Here is a 25942-nt window from a genome sequence, read left to right on the forward strand (position 1 = left end):
TATCATTGCACCTGTCTTCCATTATCTAATTACTTCCTCTATGTATCGTTTCTTCACGGCAGTGAGCCTCATCCTGACCATAAAGCCTGTCAGATTCCTGTGTTTAAGCACAACACGGCTCCATTGTTGAAGGCAGTAGACCTAATGAACAGCCTCACACTGAATACTTGCACCAAACTGCAATCCAATTGACATTTGTGCTGAAGAAGTGGCCAGTCTTTGTGTATGTGTGCAAGGGTAGATATTTAGCGTTAGCTCTCCAGTCGAGTTGGGATACAGCCAAGAGAGGGAACAGTGGCTTGTGCCAGAGAACAGACAGGCTACACAAATCAGGCACTGGTCCGGCTGAAGCAGCGCCTGTGTGGACAGCTGATTTAATTGAGGGTTGTTTAAGAAGACTGCTTGGCTAATTAGCTTTTTTCCACCTCATTGCCCAAATGCCAGATGAGTGTGCATGTGTGTCAGTGTCTTGTTCGGTCTTTATTTTGTCCTTTCCACCTGTACAATTTAAAAGCAACACTGTGTAATAGTGATACATGCACACAGAAATACCATGCTTGCTTGCATACCAAGTGGCTATATAACATATGGAGTTTGAGCCAAGTGGATTTTGAACGCATCTTCCAAAAATACTATATAAATATATACCAGTCAAAAGTTTGGAATGATTTAATGTTGTTGAAAGAAGTCTCGTATGCTCACCAAGGCTGCATTTATTTGATCAAAATACAGTCAAAACAGTAATATTGTGAAATACTATGACCAGTTAAAATAACTGATTTCTAGTTTATTTTAAAATGTTATTTGTTCCTGTGATGCCAGGAATAGCAGGAAAGCTTTACACATGAAATTGATCAAAAGTGACGGTAAAGATTTTTCTAATGTTAATAAAGATTTCTATTTCAATAAATGCTGTTCTTTTGAATCTTCTATTCATCAAAGTATATTGAACAAAATGTATCATGGTTTCGACAAAAAAAAGTTCTGTGGGAGGCGCACGGTCCTTCACCCGGGGATGTGCACAGATAGCCATATTAATCATAAAATCATATTGATTATCAATGGTTTTTTTTGGAGGATTAGGAGGAGAGGAGAGTGGGGTGAGGAGAGAAAGGTTAAAATATGTTAAATTACTGAATACCTTAAAACACTCAACACCCTCAAAGGATATATATATCAAATGATGAGGTATTTCTTTTCTTTCTTAACTTTTTTTTCGTTCTTTTTTTCTCCTCGTCTATTCTTATATTGTTGTTTATCTGTGTTTGGTTCTGTGATCAATACATTTCAATAATTTCTGAAAGATTATGTGACACTGAAGACTGTAATAAAGGCTGCTGAAAATGAACGTTTACTATCACAAGAATAAAGTGAACATCTTAAAATATATTGAAATAGAAAACTTTTCTTTTAAATTGTAATAATACTTTGCAATATCACTGTTTTTGCTGTATTTTTTATCAAGAAAATGCAGTCTCTTGGTGAGCATATGAGACTTCTAAAAATCCTAATTATTCCAAACTTTTGACTGATAGTATAGTATAGTATAGTATAGTATAGTATAGTATAGTATAGTATAGTATAGTAGTGAAGATGACGAATAGAAAGATGACGATGGATGGATAGATGGATGACGATGGACGGATGATAGATGGATGAATGATGGATGACGATGGATGGATGACGGATGGATGAATAGATAGATCTGAGTCTATCTGAGTTTACACTCCCACAATTAAGTCACACATTCTGCAGATAATTTATTTTAAACTGAAGGGCTAAAGGGACATGGTATGAAAATGCTGTAGAATGTTGAATATAAACATGAAGCTTGCAAAACAATCTCCTCTCTTTCTCTTTCTCTCTCGCGCGCGCTTTCTTTCAGAGCACCCACCTTCGTCTCCTTCCTTCTTACACATTCTGCACACACACACCCCAGATACTTATAAACACACACACACACACGTTGTGGTGAAAACCCTTCGTAAACAGTGTAGCTGAACAGGGTTTAATCCTATCAGACCACAGCGGTGATCAGATCAGCTACTGTTGATACTTCATCTCTGTCATCAACCCAGCACGCACACGCACGCACAAAATAAGATTACACAAGCTCGGATCCAGAGAAGAGAATTCCTAATACATCCTCTATCCTCACTGCATCCACTATCCTTTATCAAAAAGCTCAAATGCTGCTAATACAAAATGCCACACAAGTGAAACCAATGTGGTAAATTCTACAGTACAAGATAAATATAATAGATAGACTTATACCTGGTTGAATCTCACATAAGCATGTCCAGGTCACACGGCAGGAAAATAAAATGTATATTTGAAACTATTTTAAAGGGGTCATGACGTGTATATTTTTATTTTATTTTAATATATTCCTTGAGGTTCACTTATAATGTTAAATATTACTGTATATCAGTGGCGGCTGGTGATAATTATTTTTGGGGGGGCGCATTTTTTTTTTTTTGGGGGGGGGGGGGGATACAAAGCAGAAACAAAAAAGCTATTTTGATCTCTTTTTATTATTTTATTATTTCAGACCAACAAAGTAGTAACAAAAAGCATGTTTCCTACTTGAACATAATGTTGCTCTACTTTATATACAGACCCTTTCCAAAAATTAGAATATCATGGAAAAGTTAAATTATTTTAGGAATTCAACTTAAAATGTGAAACTAATTTTATTAAAAAAAAAAGGCTCATTGCTTGCAAAGTGAGATATTTTAAGCCTTGATTTGTTATAATTTTGATGATTATGGCTTACATAATGACTTACAGCATATGGAACCCACGAAATATTTTTTTTAAAATTAGAATATTACATGAAATCACACTGTAGTAGTGACACAGTAATCCCGTGGTCATTGAACCAGGTTTTGGTTATTTTGGCAGTGTGGGCAGGTGAAAATCCTGCTGAAAATCATCTTCATCTTCATAAAGCATCTTCATAAAGCTTTTCTGCTGAAGGAAGCATGAAGTGCTCTAAATGTCCTGGTAGACGGCTGCATTGACACTGGTTCTCTTTCATCATCTCGTGTTCGAGATCCACCTATGGGAAGGGCATCCGTACCTGACCTCTGCAGAAGCATCCAATTGCACCAAGTCTGGCTAGACAGACAGAAGCGCGCAGCCAATGCCAGGTAAGGCCCCGCCCCCTTACCTAGTGGCATATAACGCCTGCAAGCGCTGCTATTCTCCAGTTGACATTCGCTTCTCGCGATCTCGGCACTGACACAGTTCGGTTGGATTACGCTGCTCACTTTCGTGTCTTCAGGAGGACATATCGCCTGATCAGCCTCCGTCAGACGTGACAGTCGTCTTTTCAGCCTTTCTGCTGTGTTCTGCATTCGGAGCCGCCCGCGCTCTCGCCGTTTTCACCTGCTCCTCCTTCCACGGCTGCCCGCCACGGATTTTTCCGAGTTCTTCTCCGGAATGTCGCTGTCTAAACCTTCCGCTTCTCCGGGGAACAGCCTATCACGGGCCTGCCCGGCCGCGTGTGGTGCGCTCATCGCCGCTAAGGACCTTCACCCCTTCTGCGTGGTCTGCTTGGGCCTTAAACACGCTCAAGAAGCCTTGGAGAACCCGGAAAATTGCAGTCACTGCCTTATGCTGCCCAAGAAGCTTTTACGACGTCGTCTGAAAGTTGCAGCGACCCAGTGCTCCGAGCTCGGCCTCTCTGACTCGGATGGGGGACACGGTGACGACGACGCGCTACCGGGGGACTCCCGGGGCGCCACCTCACTCATTTGGGCTGACCAGCCCAATCCCGCATTCCCCGAAGAGGACATCTTCGCGGGCAACCTCACCCTCGTCGACGAACCGGCCGGTTCCGGCGATGAGGATGACGCGGCTCTTCTTGGGATCTCAGAGGACGAGGAGGCCATCCCGCCCTCTGGCTTTCCCCAGGCTAGCGCCCACACGGCCTTGCCTCAGTCCATCCTCCTGGAAGTTTGTGAGCGAGCGGCCGCTCGCCTCAACATGGAATGGCCGGCTCCACAGAGCGCCACCGACCAGGAGAGGGATATTTACGACGGGAAAGTGCTGGGACCCCCTCCCGGTCCGAGAAAACAACTCTTCCCCGTCCTTCCAGCGTGCGCGAAGCACATGAGGCACAATTGGAGCGACCCCCTCGACTTCAAACACGGTCTCACGGGTCTTGAGGTGAAGGACATGGCAGCTCATGGTATGGGTGACCCCCCCGCTATCGAGCCTTCCATCGCCAGGCACCTTAACCCCGCTCATGGAGGGCTGCTCGCTCCCTCGAAGCCGGTCTTGCCCAACAAGATGGACCGTTTTTCTGCCTCAGTTCACCAGGCCGCATACAAATCCTCGGCCTTGGCTGTCAGGGCCCTGAACGTCTCTTCACTTCTCTCCGCTTACCAGGCGGAGATTTTGGACGAATTAGGGCAACAGCTGGAAAAGGGAACTCCTTCTTTAACCTTGTGGAAGGAGATCCTCACGGTGAACGACCTCGTCCTCCGTAACGCTCGGCAGGCCGTCCAAGCCTGCGGGCGCTCTATGGCGCTCTCTGTGGTGGGAGAGCGCGCGCTCTGGCTTAACCTGTCGGGCCTTCCTGACAGTGAGAAGCGGCGCATCGCGGGCGCGTCGGTGGAGCCCGGCCGGGCTCTCTTCGGCCCCGCCGTCGCATTGATGCAACAACGGTGTGACGACAAAAAGAAGGAGGACGAGGCCTTCAAGTTATGCCTTCCTAGGAAGGCGGCCCCACGCCAGGCACCCCCTGCGCGTTTGCCTAACCCACCTGCCATGGGACGACATTTCCACCAGGGCAAGGAAAGGCCCCGCAACAGACCCCCCGCCCCACGGCAGAATAACCCACCGCCTGGTAAGCACTGGGGAAAATCTACTCCCGCCGCGGCCGCGGCTGGAAGACCATCTAACCCTACCCCCACCGACTCGAAACGCAAGCGGCCTGCCTGATGTTCGGCCGGTGGGGGCATCGAGTCCACTTTCACGGGCTACGAGCCTTTTGGACTCTCTTCATGTCCAAGAACCCCTGTCCAAAAGACGCAGGGTCTCTCGCGAGGCTGCCCAGCCCATGTGTTTGTTGAACGTGTGTTCCCCCCTCACGTTCGAGGGGTCTGTTGTGAGGAAAAGTCAAAAAGCAGTGTCACCACACCGCACACACTCACTTCCCCTCACCAAATTATTAAAGGCTTCGGCCCCAGTGTTCCCCCAACACAAAACACACAAAAGAACAAAAAACACATTAAAACAAACGAATCAAATGAATTCGTTACGGAGAGAGGATCTCTCTCCGCAGAGAGAATTCATCTCCCTGCAGAGAGAGAAAATCTTTCTAAACCCCGGCATGTCGCCCCTAGTTCGTCCACTAGAGGGCGCCATTGCATCACAAATGAGTCAGCTGGGCTTACACAGCTCAACTGCGGCTCGGGTGGGAACACTCGCGAGTCACGAACGGGCTTGGCAAGCTGTTTCGGCTCCCGAGTGGGTGATGCGTACTATAATGCAGGGCTACAGACTGCAGTTTGCAATGAAACCCCCGCATTTCAACGGCGTTCTCTCTTCACACACGGAAGAGAACGCTTCACACATTCTGAAAGAGGAAATATCCTCCCTCCTAAACAAGGAAGCTATTCAGGTGGTGCCCCCCAGTCTGATGAATCAGGGATTTTATTCTCGTTATTTCCTGGTCCCAAAGAAGGACGGCTCTCTCCGCCCTATCTTGGACCTTCGTGTGTTGAACAAACATTTGAGGAAATACAATTTCAGAATGCTAACTCATGGCTCGCTCGCCCGCGCCATAAAACAGAACGACTGGTTCACATCGGTAGACCTGAAAGATGCTTTCTTCCATATAAGCATTTATCCGCCACACAGGAAGTTTCTTCGTTTCGCCTACCAAGGCACATGTTACGAATTCACAGTTCTGCCGTTTGGACTCAGTCTGAGTCCTCGCAGTTTTTGTCTGTGTGCGGAGGCGGGTTTGGCACCCATGAGAATGTCTGGTCTGAGGTTTCTGACATACATAGACGATTGGCTCATAATAGCCGAATCGAAGGAGAAAGTGTTGCAGGACACCTGCCGTGTGCTCGCGCACATCACATCTCTCGGGTTCAGAGTGAATGTGAGCAAGAGCAATTTTACACCCAGTCAGAATGTCATTTTCCTGGGCTTGGAGTTGAACTCAGTCTCCATGCGAGCGCGTCTCTCTCAAGAGCGCGTTCTCTCTCTAATGAACTGTCTGTCGCAGTTCAGAGAGGGGGCGAAAGTACAATATCGCACATGCCTCAGGCTGCAGGGTCTTATGGCTTCATCCATCCAAGTTGTGCCACTGGGACTCCTGAGAATGAGAGCGTTCATGAAATGGGTTTTGTCACTACATTTCAGCCCGATTCGCGATCTTTGCCGCTCTGTAATAGTGACGCGCGCCTGCTCGGCAGCCGTGCGACACTGGAAGAGCGCAGACTTTTACGCACAGGGAACCCCTCTGGGGACGGTTATGATGCGGAAAGTTGTGACGACAGATGCGTCCTTAACAGGCTGGGGTGCCACCCAGGAGGGCAGAACGGTGAACGGTCTGTGGCCGAGCAGACTACGTTCAGCGCACATAAATTATTTAGAGCTGTTGACCATTTGGAAAGCTCTGAATCATTTTCTGCCTCGCCTGCAGGGACATCATGTTCTCGTACGCTGCGACAATACCACGGCTGTGGCTTATATCAACCGTCAGGGCGGCGTGCGCTCGTCGAAACTTCACGCTCTAGCTTACAAGCTTTTGGTGTGGAGCAGACGGGTTTTCCTGTCGTTACGCGCGACTCATGTTCCGGGCATTCTGAACAGAGGCGCGGATCTTCTATCAAGGGGAAACCCAATCTACGGAGATTGGCGCCTTCACCCCCAGATAGTGGATATGTTATGGATGAGATTTGGACAGGCAACCGTAGATCTATTCGCCTCGCGCGAAAACTACCATTGTCCTATGTTCTTCTCGCTAAAGGACGTGGACGCACCCCTCGGGGTAGATGCACTGGCCCACCCATGGCCCAGAGTGCTGCTGTATGCTTTTCCTCCCCTGTGCTTGATAATTCCAACACTGGCCAGGGTGAGAGAGCAGAGCCTGTCTCTCATTCTGATAGCACCCAGGTGGCCCAAAGCACCGTGGCTGGCGGAGATAATCCCTCTGTTATATGCCGAGCCGTGGCGCCTCCCCCCACGCACGGACCTATTGTCCCAAGCGAACGGGGAGATTTACCACCCACACCCGGACAGGGTAGCTCTCTGGGCCTGGCCCGTGAGAGGACGAACCTAAACGCACTGGGGCTTTCGCCGCGTGTGATTGCCACTATACAGAATGCCAGAGCCGTTTCTACACGGTCCTTATATGGCTGTAAGTGGCAAGTGTTCGAAGGGTGGTGCGATGGGCGTGGTCTCACATCTTATCAGTGCTCAGTTCCTGATATTTTGTGTTTCCTTCAAGACCTCATGGAAAAAGGGAGGTCTTTTTCCACCATTAAGGTCTACCTGGCTGCGATTTCGGCCTGTCATGTGGGCTTTGAGGGCTCAACAGTCGGGCAGCATCCTCTAATCCGCAGATTTATGAAGGGTGCCCGTCGCTCTTTGCCAGTCGTCAGGAGAACTGTTCCTGAGTGGGACCTCTCCATGGTGCTGGAGGCTCTGTCTCAACATCCTTTTGAGCCTCTGGGAAGTATTTCCCTTAAGCTACTGTCCTTCAAGACAGCTTTGCTCTTGGCCTTGGCATCAGCTAAACGTGTCAGTGAGCTACATGCACTCTCGGTTCATCCCTCGTGCACTAAATTCTCTCTTAGTGGAGATAAGGTTTCCCTTAAGCCTAATCCGGCCTTCATGCCGAAGTGCTTCCCTGCGTTCACTTCGGAGGTGTTGGAGCTGTCAGCTTTTCACCCTCCACCGTTTTCCTCCCCGGAGGATCAGAGGCTAAATGCTCTGTGTCCTGTCCGTGCTTTACAGACATATATGACCAGGACCAGTGCGTTCCGGAAGAGCGACCAGCTCTTTATTTCATGGGCGCCCCCTCACAAAGGGAGTCCCATATCTAAGCAACGCCTCTCACATTGGCTTGTGAATGCTATAGCTGTGGCTTATGAATCAAAAGGAGTGCAGCCCCCAGGGGGCATCAGAGCTCATTCCACGAGGGGCTTAGCCGCCTCTTGGGCTTTGTTTAGGGGAGTGTCACTGCAGGACATCTGCTCCGCTGCCAGTTGGGCTTCTCCTCATACCTTTGTGCGTTACTACCGGCTGGATGTCACCAGAATTTCGGTAGCACATTCGGTTTTAGGGGTGGGGTCTTCTTAGACCTTCCCTGTAACCCCGTTGGAAGTAACGAATAAGGAGTGAATGGGCCGGCTGGCCATGCACATTCCTGTCACCAAGCACGTATTTCCAGTCCTTCCTGGATGTATATATGTACATTGGTGTTGCTGGGGTTATTACCACATACATGTTTCATGTCCTGCATGTGCACAGCAGTTATGTGTGTGCGTCAGGATTGCAGGTTCATGATTATGGGACGTGTCAGGCACCGCCCCCCCCCCTGGGGCGACCGTCCTTCTCTGGCTTTCAGAACCTCACTGTGAGTGTATTGGGCAATCGGGGAGCTGTCCATGTCTCTCCCATAGGTGGATCTCGAACACGAGATGATGAAAGAGAACAATAGGTTACTGTCGTAACCCCGGTTCTCTGAAACATCGAGTGGAGAGATCCACCAGCTTTGCCCCGCTTGCCGCACGAGAAGCGAATATACTTACTGGAGAATAGCAGCGCTTGCAGGCGTTATATGCCACTAGGTAAGGGGGCGGGGCCTTACCTGGCATTGGCTGCGCGCTTCTGTCTGTCTAGCCAGACTTGGTGCAATTGGATGCTTCTGCAGAGGTCAGGTACGGATGCCCTTCCCATAGGTGGATCTCTCCACTCGATGTTTCAGAGAACCGGGGTTACGACAGTAACCTATTGACTTCCAGGACATCAGAGCACTTAATGCTTCCTTCAGCAGAAAAGCTTTATGACATTTAGATTTTGTGGGTTTCATAAGCTGTAAGCCACAATCACACTTTGAAAAAGAAGACAGGGAAAACAAAACAGGGCATTGCTAACATCACATCCAGTCAGCCAGCTCCGTTTCTCATAACAAGCGCGCGTAAAGCTCCGTTTGTAATGATATTGTCGTCCTCTGTCACTTGCCTGCTGCTGGATGTGTACATCTGGTTGTTCCGGTCCGAGATCCTTAATCTTTTTTTTTTTTTTTCAAGCGAAAGTCTTGAGAAAGGTTTTTTTTGTAAATAAATAACAGAATTTGGATTAACTGCTGCCATTGCGTAATAAAAAGTGATCAGCCTAGTAGCAAGCAAGGTTATTTCTCGCCGCGTACAGTTGAATGGCAGGTGACGAGAACCAATCAGATTGGATAAAATAACATGTATCCAATTATGATTGGCCAGGGACGCAACGACTTGCGCCCCGAGGAGGATCTTTAAGAAACCAATCAGAGACCAGCTTCAGGTCACATGCTGCCCGAGAATTTGTGTACTCACATAGACACCCATGTGTCCGGCGTCCCTCGCCCATGAAACGTATTGAAAATAGTAAATAGTTAATCGATTAAAGACAGTTTTTATTAAATTCTAAAGCTCTTACTACCATTTACACATGAGTAAACTATATATTTTTTTTTTATTATTAAATTTTAATATAATGTTTTTACACATGTTAATTTCTGAAATGTTGATGGGGGCGGCGCCCCAGCGCCCCCTATGGACAAGCCGCCACTGCTGTATATATATACAGTATATGCAGAAAATCTATTATTTTCAATCTTTATTCTGACCCTCTGTCTGAAATGATCCGTTTTTAAGGGGCGGCTCCTTTAAGGCTTGTCAGTAAAAGGCCACTGTTATGATTGGCTAATGTCATTGCATAGGAAACAGTATCAACAAGTGCTTTGAAAATATTATCCATATAAAACTGTAATTTAAAGACAAAGTATGGTTTGTGATGCAGCTGCTGTAAGATCAGTTCGCTGCTTCATCTTTCTACAAAATGTTCTTTGCAAACTCCATTACACTGTGCATTACAATAAATCATCCACTTGTTTTCGACGCTGAGATCCTTCTGAAATCTCTACAAGACGCAAACGAGCTGTTTAGACTGGACGTGTCAAAGCAAATGTTCTTTCACTCTTACATTTGTCCTGTTGTCAACAGACTCCCCAAACACAAAATTTAGACACTGAATACGCATCTGTATACTGTATCCATCCAGTGCAGACAGCATCAGTGATTATAATGGGTACTTGCTTTTGATCTGACGCTCAATCCTGTCTAGGCAAATGTCAGTCATGTCGTTTATAATAAGGAAGACGTTTTAAAATAAAAAAAACATTTTAATGGTAAAAGACCTAATATGTCAAAAGATCAAGGCAAATTTCAGCATCTTTAAGTTATCTTTATAGTTATCATCCTTGGTGTGAACAGGCCTTAAATCAGGCATCTTTTTTTTTAAAGAATAATTTTATTTCTAATTTCTTTATTTTTGGGTGAAATATGATGCAGACATATTCTTACCTAAATATTCTAAAGAGCTGATATGCAGTGCTGACAATGGTGGTATATACAGTAGGCTACTGATAAAGTCAAGCAGGCGTTTAAACTCCTGACTTGTAACACCTTCAGGTCCCAATCAATAAAGCAACTGCATCTCCTCCCATTAAATGAGCCGAAAGAAGCATCACGGCACAGATTGGTGAATAAAACAAGTCAGCTGGGCTAGAATGATGGTTGGCAGGTTAAGAGAAATGTATGGAAAAGCCTACCTTGTTGTTCACTTGTGTGTTTGCGCAGTGGTTCAACACTGAGAGTCAGCTCTATTGGTTTCATTAGTGCGGAGTGACCAGAGGCAACCAGTGATGCTCAGTACATACATCACCCAGTCAAAGCCTATAAGCGTTACTGCAGCTGTACTGACCAGGACTCACAGAGGACTGAGTGAGCACATTTTACACCCAGAAATGGATTACATTGTGTTGAAAAGAATAATATGTGCGGTTATACGCAAAAATTACATCTTAATCTCGTTTCATTACTCTGGGGTTATTTGGTTCATAAGCCTCTGCTATTGATTGTGAAGCCACACGCGAAAACAGAACCATTGCAGGCTGTCACACATTATTAAAGATGCAATCCTTGATCTAAAAAATATAAAACAGACTTCCCTAACTCATTTCACAAACGTATGAGCGTGTGAGCAAGCTCAATTAATGAGTATAAGAAAAAAATCTACCCAGATTTTTACTTTTTAACGAGAACAGCTGATGACAACGCACACATTTAAAAGACTTCCTTTATCCCTTTCCTGATCTCCGCCTGCTATACATTGGTCCAATTTTGAGTCTACCACCCAAGGAGGCTTCTGAATACAGATGCTCATGCATATTAATGAGCGAGGGCAGCTGGCTTCCTGTCGTTGGTGATCCCGATCACCATTGAAATGTGTGGTCAGTGACTCCACCAATTAAATGAATCAGCGGAGCCTCTGTCATGAATATTGCTGGCACAGTGAACTGATTGTGTCCTTAATACACTCCAGGTACCAAAACTGCAGCAGTCGATGCTACCAGATTTCGTGATTCTCAACTATTTCCATCAAAAAGTAATTTGCTATTGAACGCATTATTTTATAAAAATGTTATTGAGGGATAATAACACATATAAATGTTTATATTTATATTGTTAATACATTTTTTTGTATATAAATACAATATATAAATTACAAATATTATATAATTAAATTAAATATCAAATAAATAAATGAAAGAAAATATGCATGCAAGCGCTCAAAAATCAATCTAGTACCACCAATACTGAAGAAGAAAAAATACATAAAAATGTATTTTATTTTAGTAAAGCATCTCTATCAGGTTCTTATTACCACGATCGACACCACAATCGCAATGGAATACAGTTTTTAAAAATGGATTCCCAGATCACGTCAGAGGATTATATGTTTGATTCAGAGAATTTTGTTTTGTAAACGAGGCACAGTGTAATGGAGTTTGAAAAGAACATTTTGTAGAAAGATGAAGCATCCAACTGATCTTACAGCAGCTGCATCACAAACCATGCTTTGTCTTTAAATGACGGTTTTATATGGTTAATGTTTTCAAAACACTTGTTGATACTGTTTCCTATGCAACGACGTTAGTCGATCATAACAGTGGCCTTTTACTGACAAGCCTCAAAGGAGCCGCCCCTTAAAAACTGATCATTTCAGACAGAGGGTCAGAATAAAGATGGAAAATAATAATTCCTATATATAATTTATTTATGTTTTGTAAAAATAAAATAAAAATCCATGCCATGACCCCTTTAAAATAATTTCTAGTTTCAAAAAGAAAAAATATTTATTTTTTTATAGATTTATAACAAATAAATGTGGCATAACATCATCCCACCCAGTCTTTTCAACTGAAAGATAAACTGAAATGAACTGTGACAACGGAATCATCAAATTGTGATTAATTCCCAAACAAACACACAAACTTCCAACATTTTCATCTCAGAACTCACCTCAAACTGTTTTACCACATCCTCAAAAGCTTTACTCTGTCTACAGCTCTCCTCCAGCAGTGACATGCTGCGGTCATAGTCTGAGATGTAGGTCGCAAAGGATGAAAACTCAGCCCGGCGCGTTAATATGACATCAACCACTGACGGGCTGTCCTCCCTGAAGATGAATGGGAAACAACGAGAACTTTTCAGAGGGCATCCAAGGACATTCATGATGGCATTATAATGGATTGTGCTACTGCAACATCACATGTACGGCTATGAAAGAAATAAGAGATCTATGTGTGTAAGCAAGCAAGAACACATCAGCTTGTCTAGTGGCGTGTAGTGGTGTTCTGAAATGAGTCCTCACAGTTTTTTTTTAACAAATCAAATGTACATTTTGGACAAGTTACACTTCATGTATCATACTTTCCTGGTTAAATAAACACTCATTTATATTACATAAAAAAAGGAAATACAATTCTATTTTGTATTTTTACATTAACAATGTAATTAATGTTCTATTTATCAAAACCAAGTATAAATCTTATTTTAAAATTTAAATTTAATTACATTTTTTTATATTTATTCCAAAATAATAAATAAAGGCAGTGACAATTTAAACACGTTTTGAGGAGGCACTGCCTTTGAGGAAACGCGGCTGAGCTCGTCTTTATTAACATGTGGCTCAGGTGAGAGATGCATACAGTAGATGTGGAGTGCATGCATTAGCACCTTGTAAATGATGCCCATGTTATATATAACATGGACTTTTTATGGAATGCCATGCTATAAAATATGTGCATAAGCATGTGTACATTTAGTTTATGTTGATGTGCATTAGTATAGTGTGCATCAGTGTAAAGTGCTTGAGTGTTCTCACCACTGTTTAATGCGGGTCTCCAGCTCATTGAGGATCTCATTGTGCAGATGGTAGGCCTGAGGAAGTGTGCTCATGATCTCGTCCAGCTTCACATTTTCGAACAGAGGTTCCTCATCATCTCCTACTGCTGACTCCACTGCTCCCCTGAAGTCCTTTAAAAAAAGTGGGTTGGTGTGAGGAATCAAATATTTCAAAGCAATTATTAAATGTTTTGGCTGCCAATAAAAGTGTACTAGTGACATAATTGGTCATGTTTAAATGCATTCCACAGGATTCTGTATTCCAATTTTTCCAGAAAAAAATAAAAAATAAAAATCACTGTCTGTATGGATAACAGTGACAAAAGGAAAAAGTTTAAACAAAATGCTGAGAACTTCTGTCGGGATTAGCCACAGACACAATAATGATGACAAATATTGAAGAAGAACAAATGGGATGTTTATTGTAAGAATCAGCAGGAACAAAATCCAATTTCAACTTCAGTAAGAACTGAAGAGATGGTTAATTAGCAACTCCGAAGACCTGGTGATGATACCTGGTTTTGTCTTAGGGTGCTTTCACACTGGGCTTGTTTGCTGCGGTCCGAGTGCGAGCGCTATTGTTCCCGATGCCCCCTGCAACGGTGGTCTGGTTGCACACTTGATTCTATCGAACCCTTGTGCGTTTGCGTGCATCTTACGTCATCGCAAACGTGCACGGCGCATGATAGGAAACATCTATCAGGTCAACATATTGTGTTTTTTATTAATTCTGTGCTATAATGCGCAGCTGAGTGAACAACACAGGTTTACTGTGCGTGTGTGTCGCATAAGGTGGCCTTCTGCTGCTTGCAAATGGACTCTTTTGAGGAGACCGTGGATTTCCTTTAATTTGTTGCCCTGATTCCATGTGCTATGCGCGAATACACTGCAGGCTCACTCTCGCTCGTATCCAAGGTAAATCATCAATATTATCATCCCTTACATGCGTTTTATTGAACTAAATACATCATAATCAGCTAAAACGCATGCGGAGGTTACTTTACTTCCTGAACAAGTGTGCACCCTAGTCCGTGTTGGTGAGTCGATGACTTTGAATCGACTTAGAGCAAAGTAATAGCGTTGCAGAAGATCACAAAAGCTTAAGGTACTATTTCCAGGCAAGTTTCCAGGACAACAATTGATGGTGTGTGTACGTGTGCTTTAGTACTGGTCATGAGGGCTGATGAGTGGCAGGTGTGCGTGGTTAGTACTCTGTTGACTGTGAAGGCTGAGTGAGTGAGGTAGAGCCTGGCGTGCTCGTGACAACTATACCAACTCCCTTAGGCTTCCGTGCAAATGCACCAAATAATCTGTACTTGTCCTCTCCTGCCTCTGAATTGAACTCTGACCACATTCATCCCTAAGGATGAGCTTCCAAGGCTTAAGCTACTGGATTGAGCTCCAAGCAGCCTGCGCACGAGCCTCCAGCTTTGACACAATCTTTGCCCACGTACCACCCGTCAGGGGAACATGTTATTAGTTTCTGCTGAATATATTTGTTTTGGCCATAACAGACAGTTAAATTGAGCGGTCATAAGCTGACCTGTTTGGGTCCACTAGCCTGATGGCTCAGGATCCATAGAGGATTTATTTACTTGTCTCATTATACATACACATGTCATGTACCTTATGAATCGCCAGGAAAGGGTGAAATCTGCTCTGAAATGTCTTCACAGGCAAAGCCATGAGGGAATGTGTGTCCGTTATGAGGAAAGTGATGACATAAAACAAAATCCATCATGAATGCGCACACAGACGTGTAAGCGGTCATGCTGGGAGGTGATACAGTAAAATTCCTTTCTGAGCTTCACAAATGAATCAATGTGTATCGATCGCAGCCGTGTCGGCATTTGTCAATGCTCTCATAAATAACTCAGTGCTGTTATATAGTACTCCTAGGAGCTATGAAACTGGTTTCCTTCGATAGCGTCTCAATAGCTAAAACTCCCTGACAACTTTCCAAATGTTCATTGTAATGAAATTGCTCTGTTTTACAGTTGCCTTCTTAAGACTCATTACACTTTTATTGCCTTCTCACAGTTCAGCTAGTGTCTGATGCATAATGACACACGAATTAATTGACTGGTGGGAAATACTTGTCTTATTGTAATTGTTTATGCTCCTGCATGCTTTTCATTTCAGAAAAAATTAAGCAAGCTGCAATTTCTCAATCTCATGCCTATTCACATGCCTAGAAACCTGCACTACAATTAAAAGCATAACTTCCCATTAGGGACAGGTTTTGGAAATTCTTTGTATTTTTGTGTTATTCAATATCAAACAATGGAACAATAGGCCACATGTTCTGTCCTGTAGCGTTCTGGACGCTTTCCCTTTCAGAGTACACAAAACAAAGTGAGTGATAGAGAGAAAAAAATTATAAGGGGGAAACAAATGACAGGCTAAGCAACCCAAGAAAATATTTTTATTTAGGTGTCGCTCTTTTATCTTTGTCATAGATGTTTCTCCTAAAATTTTTAAAGAATATGATGAGAAATGGTTGAATTTATGTTGAAATCTCCGCTTAATGGCTTTTAAAGAGGGATTATAACAGATCATAAAGTTAGCATTTTCTGTAGAATATAATTGAAAACAAAAGTAAATGTATTTTGAAATTATTTTACAATTATTTTAAAATGAACTCAAATGAACCCTTCAACATCTAAACACTACAGTTCAAAAGTTTATGGTTAGTAATATTTTTTATTAGAAATAAATTAAAACTTTTTTTCAGCAAGGATGCTGAATAAAGAAAATAAAAAATATATATACATACAGTATATACGTATCTTATATATATATATATAAAGCCTACTGTACATATACTGTATGTTTATATTAAGCTTTTGTTGCGTTCATGAGAAGAATTGTACATAGTTGAATACAACATTAAGTGTTGTGTAATGACGTTATTTGGGTGAAGTTTGCTACTCCTGTCTCGTGGGCTTCATTGTTTTATAACTCCTCCTGACAGATACCACAGCTATTTTTCTCAGGGGAAAAATTAAAAAAGGAGGAGACTTTAGGAAAAGTCTCCATTTGATCTTACTGCTTTTAAATAGAAACAAATTACATCTTGAAGAGATCTCATATGTCAGCTTTCTTTTACAGATGGAATGCATTCGCTTTATTTCTGCTATTTGGCTCTGTTTCCTCAGCCTCTTCATCTATAGGACCAAAAAGTACTTTCCCGCAACTTTAAGAGATGTATGCTGAACCTAAGCTGCACAAATCTCCATGCAACAGTGGGGAAAGTAACACCCTCAAAGTCGCCGTTGACAGCAGCCAAACACTGATTTAATGATGTCATATAGTGGACAGAAAATCAAGGTGACTCAGATCCTCAAACTCATTAACATTCAGAACAGAACAGGGAGGGTGATTAATGACATCTTTATCTTTTCCACGTACCCACTAATTGTTAAATGCAGTATAAATATTTATAGCACATCAATATCAAACTAAACGTTCTCCCAAGTGAAAGCTAGACATGAAATACTACTGCAGCACTTGCTCTGATGGGCCTATTCATTCGGCTCCATTCAAAATCCACCCCGCTTATGCTGCTCAATGCAAATCTACGGCATTATGTACGAATAGGGGAACTATAATTAGTTCTACTGTAATACAATACACCATATGCATACAAGACACACAGGCATGTATATGATTAGCATTCTTTAGTCGTTAATAGGACAGCGATTCTATTGACTATGGCTTATTTTATTCAAATGAGGCAATTAAAATGGTGAATATGAAGTATAGTAATTTACATGAGGTGCGGCGCATGAAGAACTTTAGTTCCCGCTGGATTGTGTTAAATTGCTCCATCAGCCACGCCTCGACTTGATAATTAGGATACATATTGTATTAATCATGAAAACATAAGCGCTAAATCTGGTTATGAGGTAACAGTCTAGAGGACAATGTTTAAAACAATAGCTTTTTTTCTGGCTAATTACATCACTCTCACTGACTCTGCAAGCCATGCACAAATCTGCAAGCCCTAGAGAACCAGGTTAGAAAGACACTTTGGCCGTCAGAAAGGGAGAGCTAATGAAAACAAATGATAACATGAATTGGAAACAGTTCATCACAGAGCAATATTAAGCACAGTGTAAAGAGCCCATGCATACAGGCAAACAGTAAAACTAGACGTCACAGAAGTCTTTTACACTGAGATATAGGAAGCAACTACAGCTAATATCTCAATGAAAACCGTATAAAAGAAAAACATAAATTCTGTCTTTTTTTTACCCCTACAATACAAGTAAATAGGTTCAAATGTTGTTTTGGACTCCATTGACATTCATTGTATGTACAAAAACAATTAAAATATTCATCAAAATACCTTTTTTGTCTGTGGATCAACATAAAAAAAACGGTATGATTTACAGTCTGTATTAATTAAATCTGTATGATTTATGGAACGAAATGAGGGTAATGTTGACAGTGAAGACAGAATTTAAATATTTAGGTGAACTATTCCTTTATAACCACTTTAATACTTAACAATAATATGTCCTAAACTGAGAAACTCTCAAAAAGTGAGGGAAGTTCAGTAAATTCACTCACTTTGAAAAGTTATTTGGGGCTTATTACCAGAACTGATGTGTTTTTATGTTTATAAGTAGCGAGGCTCACGAGAAGATACCCAAAACAAAGGCCTGGTGCGTAGGTATTGCGTCACTCACAGGCTCACTTTGTCAAGACAAGGTTGTCAAGGGCAGGAAGTCTCAGTTACTGAAACAACACTGATAAAGGTTTGCTAACCCCCCACCCTGAGTGTGTGTGTGTCTTTCAATGTATGTGATATGTGCATGTTGGTGCATTTGCAATTGGCTGCCAAGACACAGGTAGTGACATCACAAGCACAGATCTAATTTAGGAGCCTTTCTATGGGACCTTTTCATTTCATGTCTGTTGCACCCTAAGTACAACAGACAGTGCTGCATTTGACACTGTTGATCACAACATACTTCTTGACAGGCTGGAAAACTGGGTGGGTCTTTCTGGGATAGTCCTAAAATGGTTCAGGTCATACTTAGAAGCGAGAGGTTATTATGTGAGTATAGGAGACCATAAGTCTGAGTGGACATCCATGACATGCGGAGTTCCTCAAGGCTCAATTCTTGCGCCACTCCTATTCAACCTGTACATGCTTCCAATGAGCCAAATAATGAGAAAGAACCAAATCTCTTACCACAGCTATGCAGACGACACACAGATCTATTTAGCCCTATCGCCAAACGATTACAGCCCCATTGACTCCCTGTTCCAATGCATTGATGAAGTAAACAGCTGGATGTGCCAAAACTTTCTTCAGTTAAACAAAGACAAAACTGAAGTCATTGCGTTTGGAAACAAAGATGAAGTTCTCAAGGTGAACGCATACCTTCACTCTAGAGGTCAAACAACTAAAAATCAAGTCAGGAATCTTGGTGTGTCTCTAGAGTCAGACCTTAGCTTTAGTAGTCATGTCAAAGCAATAACTAAATCGGCATACTATCATCTAAAAAATATTGCAAGAATTAGATGCTTTGTTTCCAGTCAAGACTTAGAGAAAATTGTGCATGCTTTCATCACAAGCAGGGTGGATTATTGTAATGGACTCCTCACTGGCCTTCCCAAAAAGACCATAAGACAGTTGCAGCTCGTACAGAACGCTGCCGCCAGGATCCTGAGCAGAACCAGAAAATATGAACATATCACACCAGTCCTCAGGTCTTTACACTGGCTCCCAGTCACATTTAGGATTGATTTTAAAGTATTATTACTGGTATATAAATCATTTAATGGCCTAGGACCTCAATACATTGCAGATATGCTCACTGAATATAAACCCAACAGATCACTGAGATCATTAGGATCACATCAACTAGAAATACCAAGGGTTCACTCAAAGCATGGAGAGTCCGCTTTTAGCTATTATGCCAGCCGCAGTTGGAACCAGCTTCCAGAAGAGATCAGGTGTGCTCCTACTGTAGCCACATTCAAATCCAGACTCAAAACACTTCTGTTTAACATTGCATTTACTGAATGAGCACTGTGCCACTGTTCGTCCGACTGTTTGCACTGTATTTTATTTTATTTTATTTTTATTTTTTTACTCTAAACTGTTTTAATTATTCTTATTTCTTTTGATTATTTTAATTTCTTCTATGTAAAGCACTTTGAATTACCATTGTGTATGAAATGTGCTATATAAATAAACTTGCCTTGCCTTGCCTAAGTATGAGCGATGGTAATACTGCCGCTTGCCTTAAAAATCAACTAATAAGGTTGCATTCGTGAAACTATTTTACTGGTTGAAGCACAAGCCAGTATGATCAAGAGCAAATCAGATGACCTGCATACTGACTGGTAGCAATATACTGGCTTAGGATTATTTTTAACATCTCTGTGATGTGTATACATTGCCAGAATTGAGAGACATGGCGTATGTATTTAGTGGCCACAGAGGTCTTGGGTACTACAAGATAATATGTGTATACATTGATAAACATAAACCTCTGTTATAAAGCCCTGTAAACACAATGATTTCTCAGGGTGGAAGGATTTACTAGCCATATTTTTTTTTTAGGTTAGCACAAACTTGTTGCTGAATGTTTAATTTACACTACTTATCAAAAATGTGCGGTCAGCAAGACTTTTTGCAAAAATCTCACCTACGACCATTGCAGTTGAATATATATATATATACATTTTAAAAAGAAAAAAAGATTTTCATACCTCTTGAAGAATCTTCAGAGCCTTCACATGTCTGTAGAAAATCGAAAAGAGGTGACATAATTTTTTTTTACTCTTAAAGACAGAACAAAACACCTGTCCAATTCTGTCAAGCAGATATATCCCTGATCATCCAAGTAAAACCAACATTTAAACAGCCAATTTATGAAGTCAGTTGAGATACATAACACATACATTTGAAGGGCTTAGGAGAAAAAGCAGGCTTGCTTATATCGGATCGCATTTAATAAATCTACACGCTTAATGACTCATTGAGGCGCTGCTGAAATGCAATAACTTAAGGCAGACAGTCCAGTAATAGGCTGTCAGTTTGAGTATCAGAGGAGCTGTTGAGTGAACAAGAATAGACAGTGATAAAGATGTGGACAGGGTATGGATAAAGAAGATCCCTGAAGGACATCACATGAGACACAATTGGTCTGTATCTGAAATGTGTTCAAATCCAGACAAAGACAAACACTTACTCTCTTTCTGAGTCCACCAGGTCTTTGGCAACGTAGTAGGCTCTGGATCGGCCATCAATCTGAGAGTGACAGAAAATAAAGCCATGAGAGATAAATGAAGAGACCCAGTGTTTAAAGAGTTCATAGTGTTGTAACTAAAAGCTGCAAGTGTACTGCACTGAGTAAATAGAAATAAATAGATGATATTAATACGGTATATAAATGTATTGATAGATAAATATTTGGAGAAAGGGATGGACATTCTGATCTAATTTCTCATTCAACCCTGTCAAAAGAAGACTGATTATTTCATTAAACCACAACGTAAATGAGAAAGCTTTCCTGGACATGCCGCTTTAAGCACAGATGCATTATGGATGAGAGGCTGCGTTCATGGCAAGCACAAATCCACCATTGATTTGCAAGCTAATCACAGCTGTCTGAACACGAGTGTTACTACTGAACGGACATATTTAGAAGAACATGACTGGAACATAATTGCTAATACTCTACATATCTATGTTTAGATTTTAATAGTTTTGTCAAAATCTGGTTTAAGCTAATTTTTATGCATGCATAAAAATCCATAATGAAAGAAATTGTAAAATGCCGCTGGATTTTTTCCAGCTTGTTGTTGTGCCGGGACAGGTTACTCCCAGATATTCTTTTCTTTTTAAAGACGAAGAAAACAAGGAAGCAGGCGTCACAAGGCCGGGGCCCCGGCTGATATTACAGTGGCAGAGGGAAGGGGTGGGGTCCGGCTCTCACTGCAGCGCTACACTGACTGCCAGGAGATGTATGAACCTGGATCTCAGACAATTGCACACGCAGGGAATTCCACTTCAAAAGGGAGGGTCCTTGTTTTTACCTACTTTAAAGCTGTGATTATTCAGGTAATGGTGTGACGGAAGGTTATAAGGGGTACTGTACTTGTTACTTGCGATGATAAAACCACTACTTAGTACTTTCAAAGCAAAGTATTTGTAATGATTCATAATGAATTTTCTCCCAAATATGGTAAATCGTATTTATTACATTAAATATTGAATATTTATGTTGTATTAGGAATACAGAATACTGTATTAAGAAACTGCCTACAAGTACAATCAATTTTTGAAAGGATACATATTGTAATATCTTGTTATGAAATAAATCAGAAATATTTATTTATTTCTCTCTGGATTTTCTGTAGACTCCCAGGCCCTGAATTTGAAATACATTCCATTCAAAAGATTGGGGTCAGTAAGATTAGTATTTCTGAAAAAAGTCTCTTATGCTCACCAAGGCTGCATTTATTTGGTCACAAATACAGTAAAAAGGCAATATTGTATTATACAATATTTATTATTTTGATGGCAAAACTGAATTTTCAGCATCATTACTCCAGTCTTCAGTGTCACATATCACATGATCAGAAATCATTTTAATATGCTCAATTTGATTTGGTGCTCAAGAATTTCTTGTTATTATAGATGTTGAAAAAAGTTGTGCTGCTTAATATTTTTGTTAAAACTGTGATACACTTTTACAGGATTCTTATAACAGTATTTGTTTGAAACAGATATCTTTTGTAATGTTAATGTTAATGTTTTGTAAATGTCTTCTCTGACTCTCACCTTTACTGTCAATTTATTTGTTTACTGTACTAAAGCATGAAAATATGTTTGCAGAGATTAAGGAAACATGCTAAATTAAAATACTTGTTTTTCCGAAAAACAATGCAGAATGTCTGTTTTTGTTTTATTCAGTGTGATCCTGCCCACTGCCAATTAATCCAGTAGTATTTCAACACCGCAGGTTGCCAGGTGGCAGAAAATATAGTATATTGCATTTATGAAAGCCAGCAAACGAACTGGGTCAGAGAATACACAAGAACTAAAAAGCATCGGCACTCTTCTAAAGAGGTCTATGACCAGAGGCATATTAAAACACATACTAAAATGCGGAAAAAAATAGCGTGTACGGCTCATCGCATTCCATTGTCAATTGAGCTTGTTGCTGTTGCGTGTCCTCAATCTAGCACCCCGTGTAAGCGTTGAGTCTGAGGAGGAGGGGACGGGGCAAACAACTCTCTCCAATATTTTGAATTTGTTCTGCAGTATCCATTTTTACCGCTAGCTGTCAATATTACATACTGCACCTTTAACAACAAAAAACTTTTGAACGGTAGTGTATGTACCACTACTAGTAAGCATTGACAAGCCTTTGCAAATTGATAAAATTGTTAGCTAACCTGTCGGTCAGGGCAGTGGTCTCCACAACCGTCCTCTTCTTCAGATGTACGCCCATGATCTTCCTCATTGGACACAGTGGCAGACACAGGACAAATAGGAAAAGGCTCAGTGTAGGCACTGAGAATAGATGAAAACATGAGAGAGAGAGTTAATTTGATGCACTATACTCAATCTGGATTAGTTAGTACTGTCCGTATAGGCTTTTCACACAAATTTTTATTTAGTTTTGAAAAGGGATTAGCACCAACTTTTATCTTGACTTATGAGTCCCTGCTCTAGAGTTAATGCAAATAATACATGCACAGAAACTTTCGTGAGCTGAGTTTAGTTTTTAGCCTTCATCCTAGACTAAAAAAAAATGTTTAAATTAACATTAAATCTCTAATGAAAGACAACCCCTATCACTGTGTCTATCAGAGCCCAGTGGAGAAATTTACGTGTTACGATCAGAACACTGCGTGTGGCAAACAACTAACCATCCAATCTCTCCAAATCAAAAACAACGGAACAAACCGTCTCAAAACAATGTTTTGAATTAGAGGGCACTTTGGTATCCAGCAGAGCAGAAATTACCCTTTGCCAAGGAGAAACAAATTCCCCCTCTTCATTTAAACAAGACCTGGTGAGAATAATTTGGTTTTTCCTCCCCTGCTCCTCCTTACAGTAGTAACACGGATGGCTGGGGCCAGATTGCGAGGACGTTTACGGTTGGGCATGAAGGGCTGGCTTGGTGATCCTGTGGTGAGCACTTAAAGCCGAAAAGAAGATGCAGCCCTGAGGATATGCAAATATGCACAATGAAGCTGCTTATATACTGTGGAGGGCACATGAGAGGGAAACTTTGAGTGCACTTGCGCCTACACTTATCTAGAGGCAACAGCAAGAATCTCTCACTTTTGCATTCTTGGTTTTAAAAGATTGATTAACGGAATCAAATTTAAAAGCAATACAAATCAGTGTGTGCGTATACTGTCAGTGTATAAACGCTTTAGAGGTGCTCAGCTGAGTGTCATACTACTCAAGGACACTGTACGCTTCTGAAAAGCGCACACACACACACACACACACACACACACACACACACACACACACACACACACACACACACACACACACACACACACACACACACACACACACACACACACACACACACACACACACACACACACACACACACACACACACACACACACACACACACACACACAATGTCTGGAGGTGGAAGTGGAAATTGCTCATTGCTCATAGCCAGCTGAACTGGGCGAGCTAAGGTGACAGTTCATTTTAAGGCCCCAGATGATGCATCTAGGAGCCTTCTGGCAGGACGTCACTACAATCTTCAGTGATCTCACCAGCTGAGGACTCCATTTTCAGTGAAAGGGAAAGTTAGCATAAGACAAAGCAAGCTGTTTTTTGAACACATCTTTCAAATAAATTGAAATTGCCCATATGAACCTCTCCAGGATGAAACAAAACATATTTTTATCAACATTATCAACTGGTTTTCAGACTGGTATATGATTTGTGTCTTTTGCATTATGCTGAGGGGATTGTCACGACACAACAATACACATTTTCACCCTGGTGAAAAATTATAGAATAAATAATAATAAATAAATATTATAAATAAAACAATATTAACATATAATATATAAACATTTACATGTATATTTACAAAAAATACTAATTTAGCAAATAAAAAAAGCCATTGGAAAATTCTGAAGTGTGTGTAAAATGTGCATTCATCTCTGCCACCCTACTGTACATAATCCCTCCATCAGCCAAAAGTGACGATTTACACAGACTCTTCAACATTACCATTTATGAGAAGCAATTATGGAGCAAAGTACTTCTCTAAGCTGTTTGCTTTAAGGTACCCATGAGCTAAATTTACTGCTGAAAATTACACAGAGAGTGCAATGATTTCCTATAACACACCTATATGTCCGACTGCCGGATGCTTCCCTGAGGCTTGTTATATGTAATTCAATTGATTTAAACTCTTGATAATAAAATATACATTAGAAACCATGGTGTTTCTCTGTCTGAATCTGTGTAATAGTGCTATTATAGAAGATAAGCATCGCTGAGATGACTTCATTACCAGACTTCATTTAACAAAACGTATTTTAATGCAGATGAGGAGAAAGTTGAAAACGGTTTGTGTTGGTTGAACAGAGATGCATATCCTTGCTTGGTTTTAGTTTGGTGGTGTTAAAGGGATAGCTTGCCCAAAAATGAAAATTCTGTCGTCATCATCAGGGATATTGGTTTGCTTTGTCATCTTTTCAGAATTATTTAATTTATCTTTAATGTTAAATGCTTTTAAATTCGTCACATTCAGTTCAAAGGATCTGCTTTCTAACAAATATCTGTTACATTTTTATAGTGTAAATATTATTCAAGTCAAACACTGACCCCTGTCTTTACTGTAATATTAGAAAAGACACGAAGAAAGCTGGGAACGATGACAACAACAATATCTTTATGGTAGCCTTGCTTTCCTGACTGCCACACCTCGCCTTGTTGTTTGGGTCGCAGGGGAGTCTGGGAGATCGGTATTGCCTGTCTCCACCCCATCCCACTGACCCTGTCCCCTCGCCCTTGTCCTGCATTTCCTGTAAACAGCAGTGTGGAGGCTCATTGGCTGGGTGCGTCCTCTCTTGGGATAACCTGGCAATGACCTGAGAGCCCTGGGCACCAGGCCCAACTCAGACCGGACCGGACCAGGCCCGGCCAGACCCACACCCAAGTTTTGTGAGCAATAAAATGTAGAAAGCATTCAGAACAGATATGAAAAGACGTATACTTTTTCTCTCAATTCTCTGTATGTATGTTTCAAACTTTCTTTCTAAGTATCTCTTTTCCTTTTTCATGTTTTTTTTTGCTATGCTTGCTTTGTGTTTGGTCATTTTCTTATTCTATAATGTGCATAATAATAATAATCATCAAGACATATCAAGAGAATGTCAAAAACAATTCAAAATATAATATAATAATGCTGCAAAGATCTTTAGACAATCGTCAGTTTCTAAAC

The 25942-nt window shown here is 41.5% G+C and overlaps 1 protein-coding gene across 4 annotated transcripts in view; it reads right to left on the reverse strand.

Moving 5' to 3' along the window:
- Window positions 1-25942, reverse strand: part of fgd5a (FYVE, RhoGEF and PH domain containing 5a) — a 79702-nt gene that overhangs the window by 20675 nt on the left and 33085 nt on the right. For all 4 annotated transcript variants that reach the window (XM_079596517.1, XM_079596518.1, XM_079596520.1 and 1 more), the window contains 5 exons: window positions 22902-23019; window positions 20690-20748; window positions 20208-20238; window positions 13456-13607; window positions 12591-12747 (listed from right to left, as the gene is read on the reverse strand). In XM_079596517.1, the coding sequence (XP_079452643.1) occupies window positions 12591-12747; window positions 13456-13607; window positions 20208-20238; window positions 20690-20748; window positions 22902-23019 (517 nt within the window). The remainder of the gene's footprint in view (window positions 1-12590; window positions 12748-13455; window positions 13608-20207; window positions 20239-20689; window positions 20749-22901; window positions 23020-25942) is intronic.

The sequence above is a fragment of the Phoxinus phoxinus genome (assembly GCF_949152265.1).
Source record: "Phoxinus phoxinus genome assembly, chromosome: 22".
Lineage (NCBI taxonomy): Eukaryota > Metazoa > Chordata > Actinopteri > Cypriniformes > Leuciscidae > Phoxinus > Phoxinus phoxinus.